Raw genomic sequence first — 24,484 nt, forward strand, 5'->3', positions numbered from 1 at the left:
CCACAAGCTGGGGCATAGATATTGATGAGGCCCAACTTGGTTTGAATGGTTGAGTAATACTTGGCTCCTAGAGGCTTAGTGAGAGCATCTGCGAGTTGGAAATGTGTAGAAACTGGAAGGAGTTTGATCTTCCCTTGAGTGCATTTTTCCCTAACCGTGTGACAATCAAGCTCTATGTGCTTGTTTCTTTCATGGATAATAGGGTTAGTGGCAAGATAAATGGCAGATTGATTATCACAAAACATAATAGCAGGTGTAGAAAAAGGATATTGTAAGTCTTCAAGTAAGTAAGTAAGCCAAGTTAATTCACAAGTGGTAATAGCCATGGCCCTATATTCTGCTTCATATGAGCTTCTAGATATGGTTTTCTGTTTCTTGGATTTCCAACATATGGGAGAGGTACCAAGATAAATGCAATAACCAGTGATGGATCTTCTAGTGTCAGGGCAGGCTGCCCAATCACTATCACTATAAGCTTTCAATTGAACAATGGAAGTATTAGAAAAGAATAAGCCTATAGCTGGAGTTCCTTTAATATATCGAAGAACTTTTAAGGTTGTTGTGTGATGAGTAGTGGTAGGTTTGGCCATAAATTGTGCCAATTCTTGAACAGAGAAACATAAGTCAGGTCTAGTGTTTGTTAAGTAGATAAGTCTTCCTATTAATCTTCTATAAGAGGAAGGATCAGAATAAGGGGCACTAGAATCCTGAAAAAGGTGGGTGCCACTAGTCATAGGTGTTCTGGAGGGTTTGCAGCCTAACATTCCTACATCAAAAAGGATCTCAAGGGCATACTTTCTCTGATTCATAGAGATTCCTGTGTTGTTTAATGCAATCTCAAAGCCTAGGAAAATTTTGAGAGTGCCTAGGTCCTTACTTTTGAAGGTTTTATCCCGAAGAGCCTTGAGCATGGTAATCTCATTGGCATTGTTTCCAGTGAGGATGATATCATCCACATAGATAAGGATAACAGTGATAGAGGTTGGGGAAGTCATTTGGTAAAGAGTGAATGATCTCCCTTAGCCTTATTGTAGTCATTTTTAAGAAGAAATTGGGACAGTTTTGCAAACCATTGTCTGCTTGCTTGTTTGAGTCCATAGAGGGATTTCTCAAGTTTGCAGACATGGTTTTGTGCAGAGGAAGTAAGGCCAGGAGGGAGGATCATATAGACAATTTCCTTAAGGTCTCCATGGAGAAAAGCGTTATTGATATCAAGCTGATTCAAGGGCCATTTATGGATAGAAGCTAAAGCTAGAAGAAGCCTTACAGTACTTATTTTGGCAACTCGTGAGAATGTATCAATGTAGTCTATGCCTTCAGTTTGGGTATACCCTTTGGCCACTAATCTAGCTTTATATCTTTCTATTGATCCATTAGCTTTGTACTTAATTTTGAAGACCCATTTGCACCCAATAGGTTTCTTATCTATAGGTAAATCAGTTATGATCCAAGTATGGTTTTCTTGTAGAGCTTGTAGTTCTTTCTGTATGGCTTGCTGCCAATGAGGAATTTTGATGGCTTGTAGATATGTTTTTGGCTCAGTTTCATAAGAGACAGAAAGAATTTTATGCAAGTAAGGTTTGGATAGGTTGTCATAGGATAGATATGAGGAAATAGGGTATCTGGATTTAGAGGATAGGGTGGTGTTATTAAGTAAGGCATAGTGGTAGTCTTTCAAATATGCAGGTGGTTTTGTAATTTTGTTGCTTCTTCTTATAGGAAGGATAGGTTGATCTTAGATGGAGGAATGAGGCTCAGGGGACTGTGGAGGTATTGCAGTTTCTATAACCTGGTCAGCAAAGTTTTGTGTGGTTGTTGGTAGAATATCTTCATAAAAGGTATTAGTATGAGAAGGTTCAGGTAAATGTTGATGGTTGGGGGAATTGCCTAAAGGTGAGTAAGGGAATATGGTTTCATAGAAGACTACATTCCTTGTCACTTCTAAAGCTTTAGTGGAGAGGTTCATAAATATATATCCTTTGACACCTGGTTTATATCCTAAGAAAATGCAGCTAGTAGCTCTAGGATCAAACTTGGTTCTAGAGTATTTCTGAGTGCTTGCATAGCATAAGGAGCCAAAAGTTATTAAGTGTTGTAGATCATGTAATTTCTTATATAAGACCTCATGAGGGGTCTGTTGCTTGAAGATAGGAGTGGGTAGCAGATTAATGAGGTGAGTGGCATGCTTAATAGCATAAGACCAGAATATTTTGGATAGGTTGCTCTGGACCAGAAGAGCTCTAGCTATATTCAACAAATGTTGATGTTTCCTCTCAACAACTCCATTTTTTTAGGGGTATAAATGCAGGAGGTTTGGTGAATGATTCCTTTTATGGCATAGAAAGATTTCATAGAGAACTCAGTTCCATTATCACTTTGTATTGTTTTGGTTTTTGACAAAAAATTGTGTTTCTATCATATTGATGAAGTTTTGTAAAGTGGATTGGGTTTCTGCCTTACTCTGCATGAGATAAACCCATGTGAACCTAGAATGGTCATCAACTATAGTCAAGAAGTACTTATGACCATGTAAGGATGGAATAGGGAAAGGTCCCTATATATCAGTGTGGATTAAATCAAAACAATGCAAAGATTGGCTACTACTTATAGGGAATGAAAGTCTCTTTTGTTGGCTAAGTGACAAATCTCACAAAGTTGATCTTTATTTGTAGTAATGAAAGAAAACTTTGTTCTAATAGTATCCATACAGTTGTGAGAAATATATCCTAATCTAAAATGCCATAAGCTAGAACTGGAAAAACTAGATTGACAAGTATTAAAAGAATTCACATGGTGTTGTGTAATTGCAGAGTTAAGCATGTATAAACCATTTGAAGCTTTAGCTATACCAATCCTCTTCAAAGACTTCTCCTCCTGGATAAGGCAACAATTAGAATTGAAGGATAATATGTATGGTAAATCAGAAGTAAGTCTTGATATTGACAATAGATTATATGAGAAATTAGGTAGGTACAGATCATTATACAGAATTAGATTGGGAAGCAAAAAGATAGTGCCTGAGATTTGTGATATTACCTCATTGCCATTGGGTAGCTTGACCTTAATTGGCTTTATTCTATTATATGTTCCAAAATTTGAGAGTTTGGAATTAATATGGTCTGTTGCACCACTATCTAATATCCAAGAGGATAGTGTTTGACCAAAATGAAAATTACCTATATTGTTCATGTCTGGTAGTGTTGAAGTGACTGAAAGAATGTTGGAGTGTTCACTGTCATTGTTTTCTACACTTTGTGTTTGTTGCAACATACTTACACGACCTTGACATTGTTGCTTACTCAGTCCAAAGACTTTCTCATCTTCTTGGTCTGTTTCTTGCATATCCTTTTTCTCAGGTTCATTCAGGCCTGCAGATTGAGCACAGTTCACTTGTTCTCCTTTACTGAGAGGGAAATTTGTAGGGTAACCATGCAATTTGTAGCAAGTCTCTGTGGTGTGCCCATTTTTCTTACAATATGTACAATATTTTGGTGGAGTTTGTGTCTTGTTCCAAGACCCCCTCCCATATCCACCAGAATTTCCTCTTCCTAGGGTGTTATTAGAGTTTTTGTTTTGTTGTGTATGATCTTCCTGAGTATCCTCCTCTTCTTGCATTACCAGAGATGGTCATTGCTTTTGCATCTGAGCCATGTCCATACATCTGTGTTTCTTGTTGAACAACAAGTGAGAAAACCTTTCTCATTGAAGGAAGGGGATCCATGAGCATAATTTGAGATTTAACTCCACTATATGCCTCATTAAGTCCTTTGAGAAACCTAATGATTTTATCTTCTTCCCTATGCTTTTTGATGTCATAGAGGGCCTCACAAGTGCATCTTGGCTCTGTTCTAAATGTATCCAACTCATCCCATAAGATCTTAGTTTGGGTGAAGTACTTTGAAACACTTAAATCACCTTGATTAATACTTCCTACAGTATCTTGTAATTCTACTATCTTAAAGAGGTTACCTTGGGAAAATCTTTCATTGAGATCCTCTCATGCTTCATAGGCTTTGTCTATCCAAAGGATGCTATGGGCTATAGATGGTGAAACTGATCTGATGATCCATGAGGAGACCAAATTATTGGCCCTTGCCCATTCCTTGTATGAAGGATCTGTCTTGCTTGGCATTCTGATTGATCCATCCACGAATTCCCATTTCTGTTTTGATATGAGGCTCATCTCCATAGATCTTGTCCACTAGTGGTAGTTGTCATCATTCAGCAATGGTGATACAAGGGGGGTGGTAGGATTTTCTTAAGGGTGAATGTAGTATGGATCTTGAGAAGGGTCAGAGGAAATCTGGACAGGGTTAGGTAGAATGGAGCTTGAATCCATGGCAGACATTTGTTGAATGTAACATAGCTCTCTAAAAGAGCTCTGATACCATCAAAGAAAAGAAGAAGAATTGTTCCAACAGTGGATTATCAATCCAAGTATAACAAGAAGAAGAAGAAGAAATCAATCTTCAATGAATAATCTCGAGAAGAATTGTTATTGAATGATGTTGATCAATGATTAGTTTAATTGTGTTACAATTGATTGAATAAAAACTATCCTGAAGCCTAGAATTTATACTAGAATAGAAAGCCTAACTACCAAACTAAAGAGAGCACAAGCTATAAAGGGAAACTAACTAACTAACTTATGAGTCTAACTAACTATTGATTAATAATATAAGAGCACATGTTAAATATGCAAATCGTGCTAATAATAACACCTATAACATGTATGTTGTTGGTTTGGTGATGTTAATTTTGTGATTGTGTTGATTATATGAAGAGCTTGGTGAGTTCCTTGTCTTTGAGGCATGACAGTTTGGTGAGTTCCTTGTCTTTGAGTTATGGTTGATATTGTTTTGTTGGAAAGACATAGATTTATGTGAGGTGAGTTTTGCATTTCATGGGCATGAGTATATTGACTATTAAAAGATAAACTCATCCAAAAATTAAAAGATAACAAGAATTTGTTTAGAAAATGATTGTCAAAATAATAATAATTTGTTAATATAATTGTATTAAACATACATTTAGTATGAACAATGTTTTCATCAATAATGATCTTACTTGACCCATTAGGAAATATATCCTATTATCTATTTTAGCCACTTTTTTCGGTACTAATTATACTAATATCTAAAAAACATAAGTATTAATGGCAACAAGGTGGACATGGGTTGAGTTTTTGCTTACTCAACCCGAACTCGAATTCGATCCCATATGTAATGGGACTGAAAAATATTACAATCCCACCTCATCTAGTTTCAGGTATTCTTAAAATCATATCAACCTCGATCTGAAACATATCCCCTTATCATTTAAATGGATCTTTTTGTCCTTTAGTATTGTACATTTGTTATATATATATGTATACGATAATTATGTAGCTTCACATTTAGTATATAAAAAAGGTTAAGGTTGGGATGGAGGAGGATATCACCTATATACCAAACACAATCTAAACCCAATATTTAAAATCAGGTTGAAACAAGTACTCATGAATTTGGGATCGTAAGAAGCTTTGGCCAGACTTTATATCTTATATTTAAGATATATGACATATTTTTAAAGCAAAATCTCCCTATACTCAGGGACGAATCTTCTTGGAGACAGGTGGGGGCAACTGCCCCCCTGAACTTTTTACTTCAAATTTTTTAAAATGTTTTTTATACTTTTTTAAACTGCAAATTGTATAATTATTCTAAAATTATATATAATGGATAAAGTTTTTATATATCTAGATATTGCTTATATTATTATTACTTTGTTTAATTTCATAATGATTTTATGCTTATAAAATAAATTATAGAATAAATATTATCTTTGTCAAATTTGCAGCAAAAGTCTTAAGATTCTATGGATTTTTATAAAACATTCAACATTGAAAACATATGTATTTTTTGTGCAAAAATTCTACCATATGAATTTCAATGCGAGTAAGAAGTGAATTACTTAAGTAAATATATATTATTTGTTTAATCAAGTTATTATCTAATCTTAACTATTGTGGTTTAGCTACTAGAGGAAGATCATTTTCAGCAACGAAGACAACAAATTAAAACAAAACTATGTAGTAAAATATAAGATGAATTTCTTGTAGACAACATGGTGATTTATATTATAAAATAAATATTTGGAAATTTTATCCTTAATTTAATCATTGATGAGTCGAAGTCTTTAACGAAGAGCGACACTTTAAATTAATGTATATGTTTATTTAACATTTTTAATTGTTAACTACTATTATTTAGAATTGAAATGTTATTTTGAAAATTTTAAACAATTATCTATATTTTTTGTTACTCAATTAATCTTATATTTTTACCCCTCTTAAATATTTTTCAAGATGTAAGATCTGCTGCAACCTATACTTAACTCATTTAAACAAATAGTGAAAGCCAATTGAATTTCAACGTGAAGTTTTAAATATTCAAAATAGATTTTAAAGTTGGTAAAATACGTCCTTAAAATTTGTCATATAACAAAATAATATACAAATTTAAACAAAGCCCACAATTGTTGAGTCTAATATATAAGTAAAAATTTATATATAATACATGCTATTTTGTATTATTTTTACTCTAGATAAGATGATAATTGAAAAAATGAATGATGGATTACGTGACTTTGTAAAAAACTCAGTGGGTGGATACATTTTTCCCTCAGAATTGTTTTCTTTAATCTTTCATTATATATCCGGTCAAATCAACCCGCCCGCGTCCCGATCTAGTTGGGTCTCTAAGCCCTAAAGTCGTAAATCGTGACTTGTGAGAGTGAGCTTCAAAGTCTTCCACCCCCAAATATTCGAACCACTTTCGTAACAATGTCTCAGTTGATTTACAGAGTCACAAACAAACACGTGGCTTCGTTATTCAAGGTACATTAACACATGTAATCTGATTCTACAACAACTATGTTTTTTAATTTTAATTTTATTTATTATTTATGGATGTAGGATCTATCTAAGCTTTCAGCATATAGAGTAGAAGGTTCCCCGGAAACCAAGAAGAATTCGAGCACGCGCTTCTGACATCGACAACCGTTTATGTTGGGAACATGTCGTTTTACACAACAGATGAACAAGTTTATGAGTTGTTTTCGCGAGCTGGAGAAATTAAGAAGACCATTATGGGTTTGGATAAGAATACTAAAACACCTTGTGGTTTCTGTTTTGTTTTGTAAGTCTCAAATTTCAATTTCAACAATCATATGTATGGTAAATTGGTAATAATCTAGTTTTATTTTTTAATTTCTAAGAACAATGAACTGTACTAGGTAGTTAGTTTAATTGAGGGTTCCAGTTGCTTGAATATGAATGAATTGTTAGTTTTAGGGCTTGTTTGTTTAGGGTTAAAAAAGGTGATTATCCAGATATGTTTTTTAGAGAAGCATTTTTGTGACAAGTTGAAGAATTCAGCTTTTCCTAGAAGCTGATTTTCAGCCTTTTTAGATAAAATGTTATAAAAGTCTAATCAAACAAGCAGATGAATGACATAAGTATTTTTTATCGAAAAAAGTGGCATAAACAGACACACTTTTAATTGTGGTGATTCGTTAGCAATTGCAAAAGCTATTCATTATCATCATCCCATGATTCCATGCATGCACTGAGGGTTCCAGGTAAGAATAATTGAGGGGGTTCTGGAGTCCAGATCTCCAGTTGCTTTAATAGGAATGAATGTACACTTTTAAGGTCCATTTGTATGTTTTTTCTTATTAAAAGGAAGAGCACTTCTGATATTTATGTACTTATTTGTTTAGGTTTTCACTACGAACATTAAGATGAAGGAAAATTTGGAATTTAACTTTTAGGATAAGCTAAAATTTTCAGCTTCTCAGATTTCTACCAAAATAATTTTGAGAGAATAATTTTTGTAAGCCTAAATAAAAGGATGTTAGTTGTATTCGCTTATTAGGCATTGTGAAATTTATTCACCACTGTTTGGTAATTCTATGTTTGTGTTTCTTACCACCTAGTATTACTCGCACGAGGATACTGAGGATGCTTGCAAATACATAAGCAGGACAATACTGGATGACCGCCCATTTGTGTTGATTTTGATTGGGGATTCCAGGAAGGCAGACAATGGGGTCGTGGTCGTAGTGAGGGCCAGGTCAGTTGTTGTTCCTTCCCTTGTTTCTTGTGGGTATTTTTACTTGTTTTGTTAATTTGTGCAGGTCTGTGATGAATATCGCACTGATTATGATCCTGATATCCTTTTAATGGTTTATGATAATTATCTGCAAAAAATTTCCTTGTGTGAATTATATGCTTGATTTTCTTTGATATGAAACAGTTAAAATACTCTTTTAGTAGAGTACAGCTACTACTTGTGGCAACTCTTGAAAGTTCAATATAATATAACCAATATGGTTCATTAGTTGTTAGCATGCAATAAGCATACAGAATTGAGTTTTGTCTTGGTGAGCAATTATATTTTCTTTAATCATGTTGACTAAACTTTATCCTTAATATTCTACAATGGACTTTGACTATGTATATTCCAACATTTCCAAAATGAAAATACTGCGGCTAAAGTTTTAGTATATTCCAATTAATAATAAATAGTAAATTACACTGACACCCCCTGAGTTTTAGTGAAATTACACAAACCACCCCTCACTTTTCTACACCTACACAAACCTCCCCTAGTTTTTATACTTTCATTACATTGATCACCCCTGCATAAGAAATAAGTGTAATCTTTTAAACAAAAAATATGATAAATGCAATTAAGTTAAACAAAACATGATATATTGTGTAGACAAGTCTAAATAATATACAAATCAATGTATCTTTATTATTTTTTGTTACAAAATGCATAAACAATTCTAAAGAAATATTGTTTAAATCGCTCTTATAATATAGTGTAACGAACCAAAAATAATAAAGAAATATTGACACATATATTATTTGGACTTGTCTCCACAATATATCATATTTTGTTTAACTTAATTGTGTTTATCACATTTTTTGTTTAAAATATTACACTTATTTCTTATGTAGGGGTGGTCAGTGAAAGTATAAAAATTAGGGGAGGTCTGTGTAGATGTAAAAAAGTGAGGGGTAGTCTGTGTAATTTCACTAAAACTCAGCGGGTGTCAGTGTAATTTACTCAATAATAAATTATGAACACTCTTGTAGTTTGAGTTGATCTTCCACTAGAAACTTCAATGCAACAATATTCAATGTAGTAGTTTTTATCTATTTTCTTCTTTTCTTTGGTTGATTGGATTGATGGAGCACAAGTTATTCTACTGTCTCCTTTTAGTTTCCTTAATTCCACATTCGTAGAGGTGGTTACGGAAAGTTGGTTCAGAAAGAGTTAGAAGTACAAAGGCAGCTTGTAGATTATGGTGCTGGTTCTTTGGGCTCTTTTCCACCAGTTATTCCAAAATCCTGTAAGTGACTTCAAACATCTTTATATGCAGATCTCGATTGCTAAGAGTGTCTCCGGCTCAACATTTGACTTGTTTGAAATCACTATAAATTTGGTTCATGTCCCCCCTAGATTTCAAATCATGTAGTGACCTGTCAACCTGCTTGCTTTCTAAGATATCATAGGTAAGACTAATTGTAAAGTACATCAAATAATGGACTAATATCATTGACTCACTAGCCCTACCTATGTGTACATTGTTACTTGGCCTGACGTTGTGGCTATCTCTGAGTAATATGAAGCACCGGAGACAGACTCCAATTATGTGCATTCTTTAATCATTAGATCAGCCTGCCCACTCCTGCACGAGATAGGTTTACCCCACTGCCTTATCCTATCCCGCTCTCGACATATTCTTTATGGTATAGGGGATGTTGAGTTTAAAATGAGAAGAATATGATAGTGTATTGTTTTCCTCTCTTGCCCTCGCCACCATCTCCACCCCAGCCACCAGTATTGCTGCCACACCATCATCCTATCACCATCGTTATTGTCGTACAATTGCCTCCATTGCACCCCCCCCCCCATCACCCCTGTTGCCACCACTCCATCACAGCCACTGTCGACCACTCACCAACCCACCACTGTTCCTGCCATACCATTGTCCCATCAATGTCGTTGCCAGTCTGCCTCCAGCCCACCATACCTCATCCCCACCATTGTCACTGAGCAAAAAATATATTACAAATTATGTTATTTTCATATCGGGGTAATTTGTCATTTGCATATGGTATATTAACTACAAAGTTATCTGGTGTGCAGCACACTTGGATATCATATCCTTCTCCTTTGTAAGTCTCTTATCATATACGTCCTTATCCTATCCTGACTACCAAATGAGCCTTAATTAATGTCATAGTGGATAACTAAGTTGGGCCTGGAAACAGCTATTCAAATAAAGTGCGTTTAAATATTTGCAAGGATTTTTGCAAGTTTCTTTCCTAGTCATAACTATTCCGGATCTTATATGGTAATGGTTTCTTCTGCATTTCTAAGCTCATCATTCAATTCAATCTTGTCTTTAGTTTATTATTAGACACACTGTATGACAGAGCAGAGTATCAACATGTGTTAGTCTCCTGGTGAACCAGTCTCATTTTTTTTGTTGATTTCATTTTTTGACTATCTAACTTTCTTTTGCATTCTAAAATTTGTTACCATTCTTTATCATTTTCTGTGAATTTGTATTGCTTGAAGATTAAACTATGTAGAAATTTTACTCCTGCAGATGGTAGACATGGTGGAGGCCATGGCCATGGTGGTAACTATCGTCATGGTAGAGGTACTTCCATCTGTAGACAATTTCTTTTGTCCACCATTTTCTATTTTTTAGGGAGAAGGATTAGCGAGTGTTGCTAATTTGCCTTTAGGTTTACCAACTACATTAATTTTGTCTCTTTGACATGATAGATTACCATAAGAAGAGACAGAGGGACGATGATCGCCACCACACACAAGAGTCCTCAAAAAGAACATCGGATCATGAATCTCGGAGGAACTCTGACCATGAGTTTAGACCGGTAATTTGCATTTCCATACCTATTGGACCACATAATTTATGGGACTTGTTTCTTCAATTGAAGGCGAGAGGCTATTATGGCTAGTTCGTCATACTATTTTAAAAGTTGTCATGTTTCCTATTTTGCCATTTAGTTTTGTCTCAATCAAATACCTCCTCTGACGTGGCAGGAAAAAAATCCACGGTTTCGTGAGAGTGGTGATTCTGATGAGGACGAGGAAGATGATAGGAAACGACGGGCATAACCAGAATTTTATGCATTGAAAATCTTTGACATGATTAAAAGTGGAAGATTGTGCTTGTATATCATTGCAAGTTGCAGCAATCTTACTGTTAAGTTTAGCTTGGAATTCTTGGTAGTCTTTATGTCTCATTGCAAGTAGTACTTATCATGACTCCACCGTTTCCTGCATCTCCATCCCTTACTGTTTCAGTGTTTTGAACTTAGTTGTAGAAAGAGATGTAATGTGTAAAGTAGGTGCATGTTTAAATGTTAAAATACTTAAGCTAATATATTAAGGTCAAGTATTTATTTTTACTATTGGTGTTGATAGCCTTTACTTAACCGAATTGTGGAGGTTAATGTCAATCTTCTCGTGCTAGCACGAATGAAATTCTCATATTCAGCTATTAGGGGTTCCCTTGGTTTACCTGTCTCAGGAAAATTTAGAGTAAATTATAACAACATATATTTTAGTGAAATTATATAAACTATCTCTATTTTTTGTACTAAATCATCTCTAACTTATATATATAATTATATCGGTCACTTATGCAAGAGAGATAAATGTGATCTTTTAAACAAGATAGAGTGATCAGTATAATTAATTCTAATAAAATATGATATATTATAGTTACAAGTCCAAATAGTATAAGAATTAATGTCTTTTTATTATTTTTGGTTTGTTACAAGTTGCATCAATAATTTTAAAATGTTTAAATTACTCTTATACTTTATTGTAATTAATTAAAAATAATGAAGATGTATTGAGTTTTATATTATTTAGACTTGTTCCATAATATATTGTTTTATTTATTTTAATTACACTTGTCACTTTTTTGTTTAAACAAATTAGATTTATCTTTTCTGAATAAGTAATTAATGAAACGTATGTATATAAATCAAATGTGATTTGTGTAGCTATGAAAAAAGAAGAGATGATTTATTTAATTTCATTAAAACTCATCGGGTGAATATAATTTACTTTAAAATTTATGATCGATTGCGATTGTCATTATATCTTAATGTGAATCTTTATGTCGGGTGAACACCTTATTTATGTATTGTTCGCCTAATAAGTTTGTAAGAACTTCCATAAGTTTTGCCCAAATTAGTAATGATACTTTTATTTATTTATTTATATATATATATATATATAAATAAATAAATAAGTTATATGAATATTCCATATAGAACTATAGAAGTATAAGTAGGATGTCGAATGTTGAATAGTTTTTTTTTTTCATTTTTAGAGTTTTTAATTCTAATTTTGAAATCTGCCTAAGGGTAAAGAAGATCACCAACTTCAACACTGATTTATTATGAAATTTACTTATTCTTTAAAGTGAAAAAAATAAAAATAGAGGGTATAACCGTGTTCGATTAAACAATTTATTATAGAAGTAAAAACAATAAAACCATTATATATTTTTTCTCAATTTGTTTCCTGATTTACTGAGTTTTTTATTAAAATATTTACAAATGTTAAAAGTTTCATATGTGATAGTCAACCCAAACCATCAAGAACTTGATTAGTTTGGTTCGTTAGTATTCTAAAGAATTGCCAAAAGGTCGAACCAAATTGAATCAATCTTCTTTTATTAGTTCAAACACTTACCTCCATTCAAATTTGAACCATATCAATTTCTTAAATCAATGCTTGAGAATTGAACCAAGTCACATCGAACGAATATGAATAGAAGCTGGATAGAACTTGCCAACCCTTGTTCAGAAGAACAGGATCACCTGTCCCAAAGTTTGTTCCAATTCTCTGTCTCTACCCATTAAAAATTGACACATAAGTAAATAAATTTTTTTTAAAAATAAAATGATACATTTTTATATTATTTGTTCACAATTGATTGGATCAAGACAAAGTTTGAGATATGGTGTGGGATCTCCGTCATGTTCAGAAGGGATGAATTGGATTTTTAATATTTTTCAAAAATATATGAAATTGATTTTTGTGAAGGTGATATGTTGAATCAATAAATATAATTAAGTTTAGGTGCAGTTTAATGATGATTCCATTCCTTAAGCATAATATCAAAAGTTCAATACATTTAGTAGAGACAAAATCCACTATATAGATCTCATAACTGACATGGGATTAATATTTTATGTTGACTAGAGGACATTCTTGATGTTAGAAAAAAAAAGGTGGTAATGATGTTAAGAGAATAAGAATATCAAACCTATGAATAAGTACAAAATCACCAAATAGTTCGTAATGATTTCTTTCTTGAGATAATTATACAAATCTGGTTCAAATTGGGAGAAATCTATTATTATATAATAAAAAAATGTTATTGTTTATCATAGATACATATTAATTTCTCCTTAACTTTTTTCCCTCCAAAATATCCACACATTTTATAATGAACTCTTGCACACTATATTCATCTTCTACTATTTTAATATAAATATATGTGACAATTATGCAAAGAAGAGACTATTTTCATCACATTAACCTTTCATCTTTGTATTTTTATTTTATTTCAATTTTCTTCTTAATCTTTTTCTCTATTCTTATTTCATTTGTCTTCTTAATTTTCTCTTCTTTTGAAACTCACAAACTACTTCTCCTACATTTTGTTAATCTTTATTAAACATGTCTCATATCTAAGGGTGGAAACAGGCCAGGCCGCCTACCAGGGGCCTATAACAGGCCAGGCCAGGCCATGCCTATAACAGGCCAGGCTTTCTTCGTAAACAAACCAGACACAGGCTTTTTGAAAAGCCTATTTAGTTAAATAGGCCAGGCTGTAGGCCATCCAAAAGGCCTATTAAGCCTAACAGGCCGGCCTATTTAATTATATTATGTAATATGTTCATATTATACAATTTTAATATAAGTAATATTATTATACATATGTAATATTAATATAAAAAATATAATTTAATTGTTAGGGTTAGAAGAGTCTAATTAAAAGTAGGAATATTAACCTATCTAAATGTAGATATGATGACCTATTTCAAGATGATATAGTAAAACAAGCTTTTAAACAGGCTAACAGGCTAACAGGCCAGGCTTTTAAACAGGTCAGGCCTAGGCTTTGAAATTTTTTTTAAACAGGCTAACAGGCCAGGCTCAGGCTCCTACATACTATATAGGCTGGGCCTGTTTAAGGCAAAGTCTGGCCTGGTCTGGCCTGTTTCCACCCTTACTCATATCCTCCATCGTCAAACGAGGTATTATTTTATACTCATTTTATTTTTTCATTACTTTATCATTCATGAATCGATCCAACAAGATGTATGGATATAACTTTATTTCATTTTTCACCAATCAAAGAGATAAAAGCCTTAAAAGAGAGTTGTCTAAATGAGTAACATCTTTGAGAATTAATTTTATTGTGATAAATGAGTTACATTTGTCTAAAAAAATAAAATTAGCAGTCTACCCTACTAATGTTATTTTTATTTTACAATCATGTTATTCTTCTACCTGTATATATGACTTAATAATAATATATTTGATTTGATTGTGATAATGAATTGATTTATTTTATATTTGGTTTATATATATTTTAGATTTATTTTTTATTGCTTAATTTCAAACAATACTCATTATGATATGAATTTGAGAAAATGTTCATCATGTATATATTTTTTATAATGAATTGTGTTCAATTTCATTTTAAACAACATATGAAAAAGTTGACTAAAATATAACATCATGGAGGTTGACACTGTTCTTTAGACTCATGTATCTTTTTTTTCTCAACTGAGTCTCTTTCAAAATGTTATCTTTTACTTTATGTGAGGAATATAATTAATATTGGTCATTGGAATTGAGTTATTCTATTGCTAAAAATGTAATCAATTTTATAAAATTGGACTTGCATTCGTAATACAGGTAACACATGTGTTATTAATAATGCGAATGTATGGATATCATGTGTATTTTAAAACCATACAAATAACGTATTTATTCTTAATCATATGAATGCACATATAGTTTTAAACATGCACATAAAATATATTATTATAAAGAAAGAATAGAAAAATTTCAAGAACCAATCTGTCACTTGAAGAAATAAGTGAGAACTATTTAGTAACTTTATTTTTGCATGATCTTTTATCTAACTGAAGAAATAAGTGAGGACAATTTAGTAACTAATATTAACCAAAGTCCTGGTTGATGATGATGATTGATGAATATGAATATGGGTCCTTAGGTGGCTACATTCATCATTCATACATCATATAAAATGCACATGTGTCATGCTATATGATTGTTATTTGATATATGCATTATTTATCCATTATCTAAATTAGAATTGTTTTCAAGTTTAGTCCACGATCAAAATTATTGAACCACTCAATTCCCTCAGATCGTTACAACAATCATTATGTTCTTCCAAGGTATTTTTCTATTGAATTAATTTATATTATCTTTTCTTCTCTACTAAACACGTATGCAAGATTCAAATAATGAGTGTATATGTAATCTACCCTATTATTATTCCAACAACAAAAAATTATATATATATATATATATATATTAAAATATAGTATAATTATCACCATGATATAATATAATATATAATTTCCTATTTGTCCTTGATATTTTTTATTTCAACAAAAAAACTATATAATAAAAAATTAATATAAAATGCACCAAGTACAAACAAAATATTCTAATTATAAAAGTGAAATATATATATATATATATATTGAATATTTTATTGCATAAAATAAAAATGTGGATGGACAAGAACAAAATATATGTTGATACACTAATATAAATAAATGAGAAATCAATCTTTTAAATATTAATATAAATAACTATTTTATATAATACTTATAAAATATTTTTGTATATATATAACTGAACTACCTTATGAATATAATGAGTCAAATTATACACATCTCAAATTCTAATAATGAATCAAAATTCAAATGAACCTGGAAATGACTCAGTTTATTGTCATCCCTGAGTATAATCACTTCATCCAGGTGATGGAGGTGAAGTCGGAAGTTTGAAACATTGTTTCTTCATTTATGTATATTTGATATCAACAAAAGAAAATAACACGTTTAATAAAATATAAATAATTCTTTTTAGCAAACAATTAATCTGAGTTCGTAAAATGTAATAACTAAAACAGATAAGAATAAGGCCTCTATGCTCTATCCTATTTAACATTTCATTTTATTATATTTATTTTTGTGTTTTCATGCATCTTAAAAATAGATAATGAATCACAAGCTTGGATAACCAAATGCCAGGTTAGTACTAATATTTAGTACTCAGTCTCTAGTGAGCTGTGACTCAATACTTTATTGTTAGGGTATACTTCATGTTTTAAGTGTATATTTTTTATTTTCAATGAAAATAAAAGGCATCATAAAATAGTTTTCAAACTAAATGAACTTACATCACTTGTTATATTATTAGTCTTTGTTTCAAATTATTTCAAAGCGTTAATTTAGTGGTGTAAAGCTTCATTGAATCTTCAATTTTGAGGTATTGATTCCTGAAAGCAATATATCTTGAGAGAAACAACCACAAACTCCAATATAAATTAGTTCCATACTTTAAAAAGTGAGATAATATATTTGCAACTACATTTGTTATATATTCCCCACAATTACATTAAATACAAGGTAACTCAACAGCAATCCCAACTGTAATTAATACACTATAACTATAATCTCATAATAATCCACAACTACTACAAAACTCCAGACCTTTATTAATCACATGCACAAAATGGCTAGTGGTAAATATTTAAGTTGATACTATTCGTGCACGATACAGCACATGAACAAGGAAAGTTCTTAAGAGTTTATTTACCCATCTTCTTCAGCTAAAACAAGCAAGAAGGAAAACTATGAGGCGAGCAAGCACATTCTGGCTTACCACATACAATGGATGTAGATTGAGAAGTCGATGAATTAGGGTTTTGTGGCCTTCACAACGTGTTACCATTCAAGCACAAGAGGGTGGGATTTTTGGAATTCCTTGTTTCTGTAATTCACCCATCACACTATCAACCGCTGGAGCTTTAAGTCCAAGAGGCAGTGGAAGCCATGGTTTTGATAAAACATCACCAATTGTGGCATCTAAACTCTCCTTTGACTGTTCAACAACACACCAAAAACACAAGTAATAATATTAATATCATGCTCTTCATAACATATGCATATGCATGGTTTTAAATTGTGATTGTGGCAGTATAATGTTACAATCCTGTTCACGATCACTATCCTAATCATGGTTTTAGCTGTGGTTATGGACTGTAATTTAAAATGCATGTGTTATGTTATATATTAATAATATTTATTTACCCTTTTAGTAAGGAACTAATTTGGATAAGTTATACAACTTTGTGATGGTTAAGTTGAAGTGAACCCATTAGTATATTATATATATATATATGCATTTCTTTAGCAGAGCAAATAATTATAAACTTTTTATGTTTAATTGTAAATAACAAAATGAAACTTGGAATTGACTTGCCACTAGAAAAACGACGTGACTCCAACAGCTAAATCTTTGTATTTATAGACACAAACGAACAAAGACGCTTTCGTACAGACTGTGTTTGATAAAGAGAGGGAGAAAGAAATTGATGAGAGAGAAGAAAGAGTGGCTCAACTATCACAAATCTAGATTGAATCCGTGCCAACAAATTCAAAGGTTTTGAATTCGTTTTTTACTAGAGGACTTTCATTAAGAATATATACCAAACATCACTGTTAACTTTTGTTCAAATTTGTATAATTTTTTATGTCAGACTCATACTACAATTTTTCCTTCTAAATACACGAGTGAAAGAGTTTTAAATTGAAATCGGTAACTCAAAATATACCCATAATATAATTGTTAGAAGAGTCATTCCAACTAAGGGTAAGCGGTTCCAGATTAAACCGCGTAATCGATAGAACCAAACTGCAAAATGTGGTTCAGTTCGGTTTCGCAGTTCAGTTCGGTTATTTTTTTAAGGAATCGTTTATCTTCAGTTCGGTTTATGGTTTTAGAAATTTAGGAACCGATGAAACCGAACCGAACCACGTATTAAAGAAATATATACTAGGGATTAGGGAATAATGTTTTATTATTGTTTAAATTCTTCCACCAATTTTCTAGCTTAAATTATCAATTTTTGTGTGAATCGTAGTGTTATATATGTTACTAAATTGTTATTAAGTTAATATTAGATATGTTATTAGTTACTAAATTGTTTCATAATGTCTTATGATTTGAAACATATTTTTCAACACTAATGTGATATTGAGTTTGAAATTAACATATATTATAATACATGTATTGTTACATGTGTTACTAATTATGAAATGTAAGGTTATAAATGTAACTATTATATATTTTACTAAATGATATATATGTTACTATGAATTGTAGTGTTATATATGATTCATATTTTTTTTATAATAATAGTAGTAATGTTTATCCTTTTATGGATAAACAATATCTCTTATAATACATTTTGAATTTTCAATTGATGCAAGATTTTTTATAAAAAAGTAAATGGAAATTGGAAAAACCGTGGAACCGAACCGAACCATTCAAGAGTGGTTCGGTTGAATGGTTCGGTTCGGTTTGATTCTTATGGTTAAATTGGCGGTTAATTGAGTAGAACCGAACCAAATGTTTTTGATCGGTTCGGTCACTAAAATACACCAAAAATTGAACTGAACTAAATTTTTACACACCTAATTGCAACCAAATAATGACTATAATTGTAAATTTATAACCATACACACATTTATTAATAGAGAAAAGATGTATCCACCTAAAATAAAAGTTTTTTACACTGTTACTATATTATCCATTATTAATATTTAGTTATTAATTATTTTAAATATAAATAAACGATGGATCATATATTGCATATAAAGAGTGAAGAAAGTTTACCGGATGAACATCAAAGAAGTGAGGAGGGCCAGGTTGCCTAGCCGAGACACCAAAGCCAGGGTCTACTTTGTACATTGCATGGCGTGGTGGAATACCAGGGACAATTGGAGAGCCAAATTTCTGCATGTTATTATATTTTCCTCAATAGTGAGTGAGCCAAAATTATGCATGAGCTTGTGACTAAATATTATGATATTCTATACAGTAATATTTTATAGAAGCATCCAAATATAAAAGGAGAAGACAACATGTGTGGCTCCAAAAGAGTTTGGAAGAGTTACCGTTGTTGTCACAGGTTGTGGAAAACACAATGCTCCTGGGGTTAGTGCGTTTGGAGCCTGTATGAAAAAGGAATATGCCTACTTAGACAAAGAAATAAGTAGGAATTATAGGATTGGTTGTTTTGGGAAGTTTGAAGTGCCAAATCATTATAGTCACTCTCTTACTCCAATCAAATTGTTTTTGACAAGGATAAGAATACCACTAGTCCACGAGACATAGAATATATTACTAGTAGTCGATAAACAATGTTTTAGTCATATTAATCTAAAAAATAATTAACACCACCATCTTCTATGCTAATTTGCTTTCTTTGAAATTCACAATATCTTTATGAGCACAGAAAACTCATTATAATGAAAAGTTTTACAATTTTCATGTACAAATTAAACATATTTCATCCCTTCCAATAACTGTTGATTTTTGGAGAAACTTCTGTTTCTATTTAAAATTTTAAATATCAATTTCAAAATTAAAGACTTTCATTGATTATTCCATTGTTATTATTATAAAGAGATAACAAATCAGTGTAAAAAAAAGAATTGAGAATTGTATATGAAAAACAATACCAATTTAACTATAAAAAATAAAAGATTTCTTTGCTTTATGTAAAATAAGTTAGGGTGACACTTATAAATGAACAAAGTGAATACTATGTACTAGGGCACTATTCAGAAACCCAAGTTTGTGACTTTTAGGTAGTTTATAATTTTATCAATCCATCAACAACTTATTATAAACAAAAATTGAAGAAAATTTGTATATTTTAAAAAGACGTCGTAGAGTTTGAAATGTAGTTTTCAAAAAATTATTTGAAGTAGCGTTAAGAATAATTGCATTAGTTATCTCTAATTAAAAAATTATATTATTACTTTTCAGTCATTTTTTCAAACTTCAAATAGTTACAAAGGTAGTTTCACAATACCCTATAGCTTAATAGGTTAAGTAAATAACTACAAGCTTCATGAATAAGCTACAAGCTCATAACTATACACTACATATAATTACTACCTAATTTAATATTTTTATATCATCCTTAATTCACTTAAAATTATCAAAAGGTTATTATAAAGAGTGAAAAATATACACAATAATATGAGTTTTGGTACATTGTCACTATTTATGTTTAATCATAACTGATTTTTCAGAGAAAGTAATTCAAATGAATGATAAATATTTAAATAAAATTACTTTTTAGTCTAATCAGATTAATTACAGTTAGATATCATAGATTCAGTGAATCAAGAATTACCTGTTGGTGCTGAGGCTGGTGCAAATATGAAGGGTTAGGAGGTGGAGCTCTGGGCAATAACCATGGTGATTGTGATGGTGATGGTGATTGAGGAAGATGGTTAGGCCACACATTGTACACATCCATCTTGGGATGCCCCCATACATGTAAGGGTCTAAAATGGTGCGTTGGTGTCATTGGAGGAAAACCCATAATTGGTGGTGCTACCATAAGGTTCACCTCTCCCTTGACTCCACCACCTGCACCTATTGAACCATACAATTGCTTCCTATGACTCCAGCTTGCTGCTTCAGCTTCACGTGCTAGCATATGCTTCCTATGTGATCTATATTTCTGCATTCAAAACTCCAGGACTCAGTTAAAATTGAAAAGAGGAACATAAAATAAAGATCTTTGTGTAGACTCCAAAAATTATAATGTTATTGATTATTGTGAAAATTTGTGATGGATGAAGCACAGTTGTGATATCATTGTAGTTATTATGGAGAGTCTCATAAAATCAGAATCTTAATGGGGTAGTCTCAATTATCCTAGAACGAAGTTTAAAAAGATGTTATAGTGTTAATGAGATTTCACCTAGAGATTACTTTGTCCATAACATGCATAACATACATAACATAATATACAAATTGAAGTTACATGAAGTTTCTAATTTCTATAAGAAAAAAAGGAAGGAAAAGAATCAAGGTGATTAAGAACTAAAACAAGTAGTTAAATAAGGATAATCTGATGTCTTGTTTGACATGATAAGTGGTTTTTTTAGTACGGGTCTGAGAACTTAGTAAGTGGCATGTCCTATCAAATGTTGGTATGCGTTAGTTAGCAGTTAGTTTGCAGTATATTCAATAGGGTTTTTATAACTCTTTGCATAATCATTTTTAGTAGCTTCTTGTAAGTTTGAATCAACTAGAGAAATATCCAAGGACAAATTTCTTTCTTGTTTACTGTAATTCATTCATGTAATTGACTGAACATCATCAATTCTTCTTCTTTTCTTTTACTTAAATTTTAGGTAAAAATATGGTTAATTCTTTAAAGAAAATCAGTTCACAAAAGAACCATGAATTGATACGAGAGAACCTGACTAAAATTGTATTTCAATGTATAGGATTCTTGATGTTATAAATTTGTAAATAGATGATTGAAAATAAATAGAAAGGTAAGAAGTTGATGAAGGATGTACTTGGAGGTGGCTTGCAATGTTATGGCGTGTGAGGCAATCAATTCCCATAATTTCTAAAATCCTTGAAGGCACTGCCTTATCCACTCCTAGCTGCTCCACTGCTTGCACAAATCTTCTGTGTAATTCTGGGGTCCAATCCACCTTCACACACAACCCAACAAAATAAATCAGCCAATTGCTCAAAATTAAATCAGAAATTTGCAGTATCTAATGAACAATTTCAATTTTCCAACACTGTTTTCTCTCTCTCTCTTAAAATATGCCACCCGTGAGTCCTTTTGACATAATTAAGGAACTTTGGCAAGACCTATGATGATAATTCAGATAGAGACAGAACCTTGAGGGCTACCTTAGCTGCACATTAACTTTACTCAAACCTAATTATGTATGAACTATCATCTACCCACAGAAAAATGAAAAATGGAAAAAATTAATTAAACATTTGTTTTTAGCAGACAACATATTCCAAGGTCTAGATATATTTTGTATAGACACAAGATATACCTTAAAGGATTTTAAATTGTGGCTACACTGTGTTCCTTGTAATTGGAAAAAATGCACAATTGCAAAGAGTGGTTACAGAAACTTCTACCATAATAATATTGTGGCTGCAATTATAGACGACAATTAAAAACCCAGGATGTTTCATTTGAGTATCAAATTTAATTATAAGAAGAAGAAAAAGAAGGTACTAGAAGACACTGACCTTCACTTTTTTCTTCCCATGAGGATTCTTTGATTGAGATGATGATTTTCTTCCTTTCTCACCTTCCTTAAGCGATGGATTCAACACCTTGGGTTCATCTCTTTCGTTAACTATCTCTCCTTCGTGACTACTTGACCCAGAATTTGTACCTGACTCTGAAGAAGCACCTTTATCTTCATCTCCTTTCTTCTTAGTAGTAACTATATTCCCATAATCGTTAGATTTATCATTTGCCACTGAAACAGATGAGTGAGTGTTCTCAGAGAACTCAGTGAACATATCAAGGTCCATCTCAAGACTCGGCAAGATATCTTCATCAATGTCGAAGCCATCGAAGATATCATCGAAGTTGATACTTTCCAATAAGTTCACTTCAGAAAGGTCACCAAAATCATCAACATCAATTGTGAAACTTTCCATCCCTCCTTGGTTTTCATCCCTTGTGTTTCTTGAAGGTGACACTGCAAGCATCAATCCTAGATTTCTTTTCCTTCTATAAGTACAAACTATTACCTTGCTTAGAATGAATAGAGAAAATGTAAAATCTCAGTTATAAAAGTGTATAATAATCAGTATTCGCATGCATGAAAAAGCAGAAAGCTGGTGTGAAAGAATATATATATATATATAAATAAGGGAATTTGAATTGCACCAAAAGGGAAATAGGGAGAACAGTTGAACTTATTAATTAATGGGATTTGAAAATGGTAATCTTGGCTTATGTTGAAGTTGAGAGAAATAATTGTATGGATTAGGATGCTCTCAAATACATTTAAACTATTAATTATACATTATTCAATTAAATTTATACATTTATATAATCAATAATATAGATGTGTCCAGAGTCGTTGGTCCCTAACCATACAATAACTTATGTTTAAGAGAAGGAGTTTTGATGAATGAATCTCAACCACAAGTTTGGATCATAATAAAAAATTGTTTTCATGGTCAGCATTTGTGCGTATTAAATTAGCATATTGGTATCATACTGTCATGTAGATGGTATTTTTGTCCTGTAAGTGGTTTACTTGGAAAATTCAAATGTGTTCTTGGAACTTTGGTAACTTAATTAGAATTTTATCCCAAACGCTGAAATAGGGAAGTGATTCTAAATTTTTAAGTGTTGGAAATTAAAATGATGGGTTTAGGTTCTCTTTTCAAACTTTTTATTTAATGTTTCTTAAACTAATATCCTTTGGAAATCGCTAGGAAAACCTTAAGTGTAACTTTTAAAGTTTTTTACATTACTACTCTAATTGTTACATTTTAAAAATGTTTGACCCACATTAATAGTGATATTAAAAGTCACACCAGCTAATGTATATTGGTTGATGACGTGAGAAGGCTTCTTGACTTACATTTTACAATTAATTTTGTAAATTGCATTCAGCAGTAGTAATTATGTTTATAACATTGTACTCTTAATTTAAAATCTACACATTGTAAAGTTTTTTATATTCACATTTGTCATTGATTTGGATTATTTTTTATTTGAGAGTTAATAATAATTAAGATATAAATGATGAATAATTTGTTAACAGTATAAAAACACTTATTACTATATACATATTAAATCCTTCTAGTATTTAGAATTCTAAAGACATCACAACCATAGATATATTTGCATTTTTTGCAAGCAGTCAAGACATCAATAAGATATTTGTCTAATAGTATAAGATATTATTAAATTTTTAGGATAATCAAAAAGATATAAATATATGAGTGATACTTCAGAACATGAAAAAAAGATTAGTGGTGACCCTACAAGCTATTTATGTCACTCTTTTGTTACAGTACAGTGGAAAATGAAAGGGATATATGCATTCCATGTTGATGTTGGTGGAGAAATTGACCGCTGAATTTTCCCCACTTCACAGATAATGTGTATATATATCTTGTTTTCACGATAATCTCATACTTATCTGAAAACACAAGTTGTTGTCACCAATTTATGGTTCTCAAACTTATTAGCAATACCTATTGCACCTGTTAGTGCCACT

General features: G+C 31.5%; 2 protein-coding genes and 1 pseudogene across 2 annotated transcripts; 1 reads left to right on the forward strand and 2 right to left on the reverse strand.

Moving 5' to 3' along the window:
• Positions 1 to 60: 60 nt before the first annotated feature.
• On the reverse strand, positions 61 to 995 carry LOC109338520 (uncharacterized mitochondrial protein AtMg00810-like; the record flags this gene model as incomplete). The annotated part of the gene is made up of 1 exon (XM_019575781.1): positions 61 to 995. A coding segment is annotated over exon 1 (935 nt), but the record flags the coding sequence as incomplete, so codon positions are not given.
• Positions 996 to 6,712: 5,717 nt separating this feature from the next.
• On the forward strand, positions 6,713 to 11,516 carry LOC109338519 (annotated as a pseudogene).
• A 5,328-nt stretch (positions 11,517 to 16,844) lies between these two features.
• LOC109338518 (probable transcription factor GLK1) lies at positions 16,845 to 22,955 on the reverse strand. The gene is made up of 6 exons (XM_019575779.1): positions 22,485 to 22,955; positions 21,779 to 21,919; positions 20,596 to 20,928; positions 19,346 to 19,402; positions 19,065 to 19,184; positions 16,845 to 17,267 (listed from the first exon to the last, which is right to left on the reverse strand). The coding sequence occupies exons 1-6, from the start codon at positions 22,953 to 22,955 to the stop codon at positions 17,118 to 17,120; spliced, it is 1,272 nt and encodes a 423-aa protein (XP_019431324.1). The 3' UTR covers positions 16,845 to 17,117.
• Between the last annotated feature and the right edge of the window lie 1,529 nt (positions 22,956 to 24,484).

This window comes from Lupinus angustifolius, unplaced genomic scaffold (assembly GCF_001865875.1).
Source record: "Lupinus angustifolius cultivar Tanjil unplaced genomic scaffold, LupAngTanjil_v1.0 Scaffold_28_26, whole genome shotgun sequence".
NCBI lineage: Eukaryota > Viridiplantae > Streptophyta > Magnoliopsida > Fabales > Fabaceae > Lupinus > Lupinus angustifolius.

Coding starts and splice junctions, on each gene's coding strand:
- LOC109338518 (XM_019575779.1), bottom strand. CDS start 22,955: ATGCTTGCAGTGTCACCTTCAAGAAACACAAGGGATGAAAACCAAGGA. Junction 20,929..21,778: donor ACATTGCAAGCCACCTCCAA/GTACATCCTTCA, acceptor TTTTGAATGCAG/AAATATAGATCACATAGGAA. Junction 19,185..19,345: donor CACAACCTGTGACAACAACG/GTAACTCTTCCA, acceptor AATAACATGCAG/AAATTTGGCTCTCCAATTGT.